At 40.4% G+C, this 1,573-nt stretch overlaps 1 protein-coding gene across 1 annotated transcript in view; it reads left to right on the plus strand.

Moving 5' to 3' along the window:
• The window catches only part of LOC107088641 (two pore calcium channel protein 1-like), a 41,869-nt gene that overhangs the window by 6,796 nt on the left and 33,500 nt on the right, over window positions 1-1,573 (plus strand). The window contains 1 exon segment of the mRNA XM_015380940.1: window positions 310-392. Within this exon segment, the coding sequence (XP_015236426.1) occupies window positions 310-392 (83 nt within the window).

Below are 1,573 nucleotides of genomic sequence, written 5' to 3' on the forward strand. Positions count from 1 at the left end.
CTCCAAATTTTCTTCAAGGGAGAGTCTCCAGACTGATTAGCGAGTGAAACCTTGATAGCTCGCAAGATCAGGATGGTCTCATGAGGCTAAAGAATCAATGCATCATCTGCTGAAGAGTTTTTGTGGGTCTTGCTGTGTCATTTCCTCAAGAAACTGGACAGCCGGAAGGACCTTCCTCAGAGTGCAAAGGGCAGTTACCTGCATTTTTAATGCAAACTGATTTTTTTTTTTTTTTCTCTCAGGAGGCTTAGGCAGAGAACAGGATAAAACGTTGATCTGTCTTTTAACAAGTGCCTTTTGCATTTTCAGGATTTTGACCTGGCCACCATCTACGTGTCAGATGCCCAGAACAACAGAAACATTTACTTTGACACGTCCCCTCAGGCTGTCAGGTAAGACATCTTTACTGGAAACTGTTTGTTAGCCTATTTCTATTTGTAGGTCTTTGTTTTACCTCTCCTGGGTTTTATTAAGTCTAGTTTTGAATGTATTTGTGAAAACAATCTTAACAGTTGGGGTCGTAGAAAGTTTAGCTTAGAGGATGGAGATTTGATGTCCATAGGTCTCTTTAACACCAGTGATGAGGAATTAGTTGCAGCTGTGAGGGATTCCTTTTCACTTTTGTCAGTAATATATTAAGTTTGGTTTTTTGAAAATGGCCGAGCGTCGTAAGAGAAAGTGTTCATAAAGTGTATGAGAAGGAATGAAAGGCCTCAGAAGAGGCAGATATATCCCATAGTGCTTTGCGTGGAGAGCTCTCCTGTGTCAGCTCTCCTCGGTAACACAGCGGCCCGCTGTTGCAGCCCCATAGCGGCGACTAATAACAAAAATGGTGCAGGCATGTGGAGGAGGAGTTACGTGACCAACGGGGAACAAAAAGCAGTGATCATAGGTCCAATGGGAAGAAGGATGCATGAGGAGATGGGCTGGTGCATGTTCTCGTATTCGTTTATTAGGCGTTCGCTCTCTGGAACGGGAACAGGGTTGTGCATGTGCATCTTTTTTTTAATAGGAGAAGGTAGGTCTTTTAAAAAAGTTGCAAAACTCCTCCATTATACCTTGAAGTTCTCCAGGCTGTTGTCTTAAATAAAATAAATCTAAAGACAACTGAATCAGTAGTCTGATTTCTTTAGGATTCAAAAGAAGAATAGCAATGTTGTCTTCATACCAGGACAACAACCTTGAAGCACACCTAGTAGGCTTAAATTAGTATGATTCTTTTGGCATATTAGCTGTTATGCTAATATGATCTTGTGTCTGCCTTTGCTTAAAATATGAGCAAATCGAGATTTGATCAAAACAAACTATATTCCCTCTGAAAGAAAATCTGCACATTTATACATCACATAACATGTATTACAGCTGGGAAGTGCACACACCTCCAAATTGTACATATAGGGCCGGATCTATCAAAGGTTTGCGTGTATAAAAACGTGAGCTATTTCACTGCGCATGCTAAAAAATGTACAAACTGATCTATCAACAGCGTGTTAAAAGGATTTGGTCTTTAAAACGTGCTAAATAGCGCCTCTTATCCATTTAGTACTTTTTCTGCAATGAATATGCAATATGG

Source organism: Cyprinodon variegatus, unplaced genomic scaffold (genome assembly GCF_000732505.1).
Source record: "Cyprinodon variegatus isolate N-32 unplaced genomic scaffold, C_variegatus-1.0 Scaffold225, whole genome shotgun sequence".
In the NCBI taxonomy this organism is placed as follows: domain Eukaryota; kingdom Metazoa; phylum Chordata; class Actinopteri; order Cyprinodontiformes; family Cyprinodontidae; genus Cyprinodon; species Cyprinodon variegatus.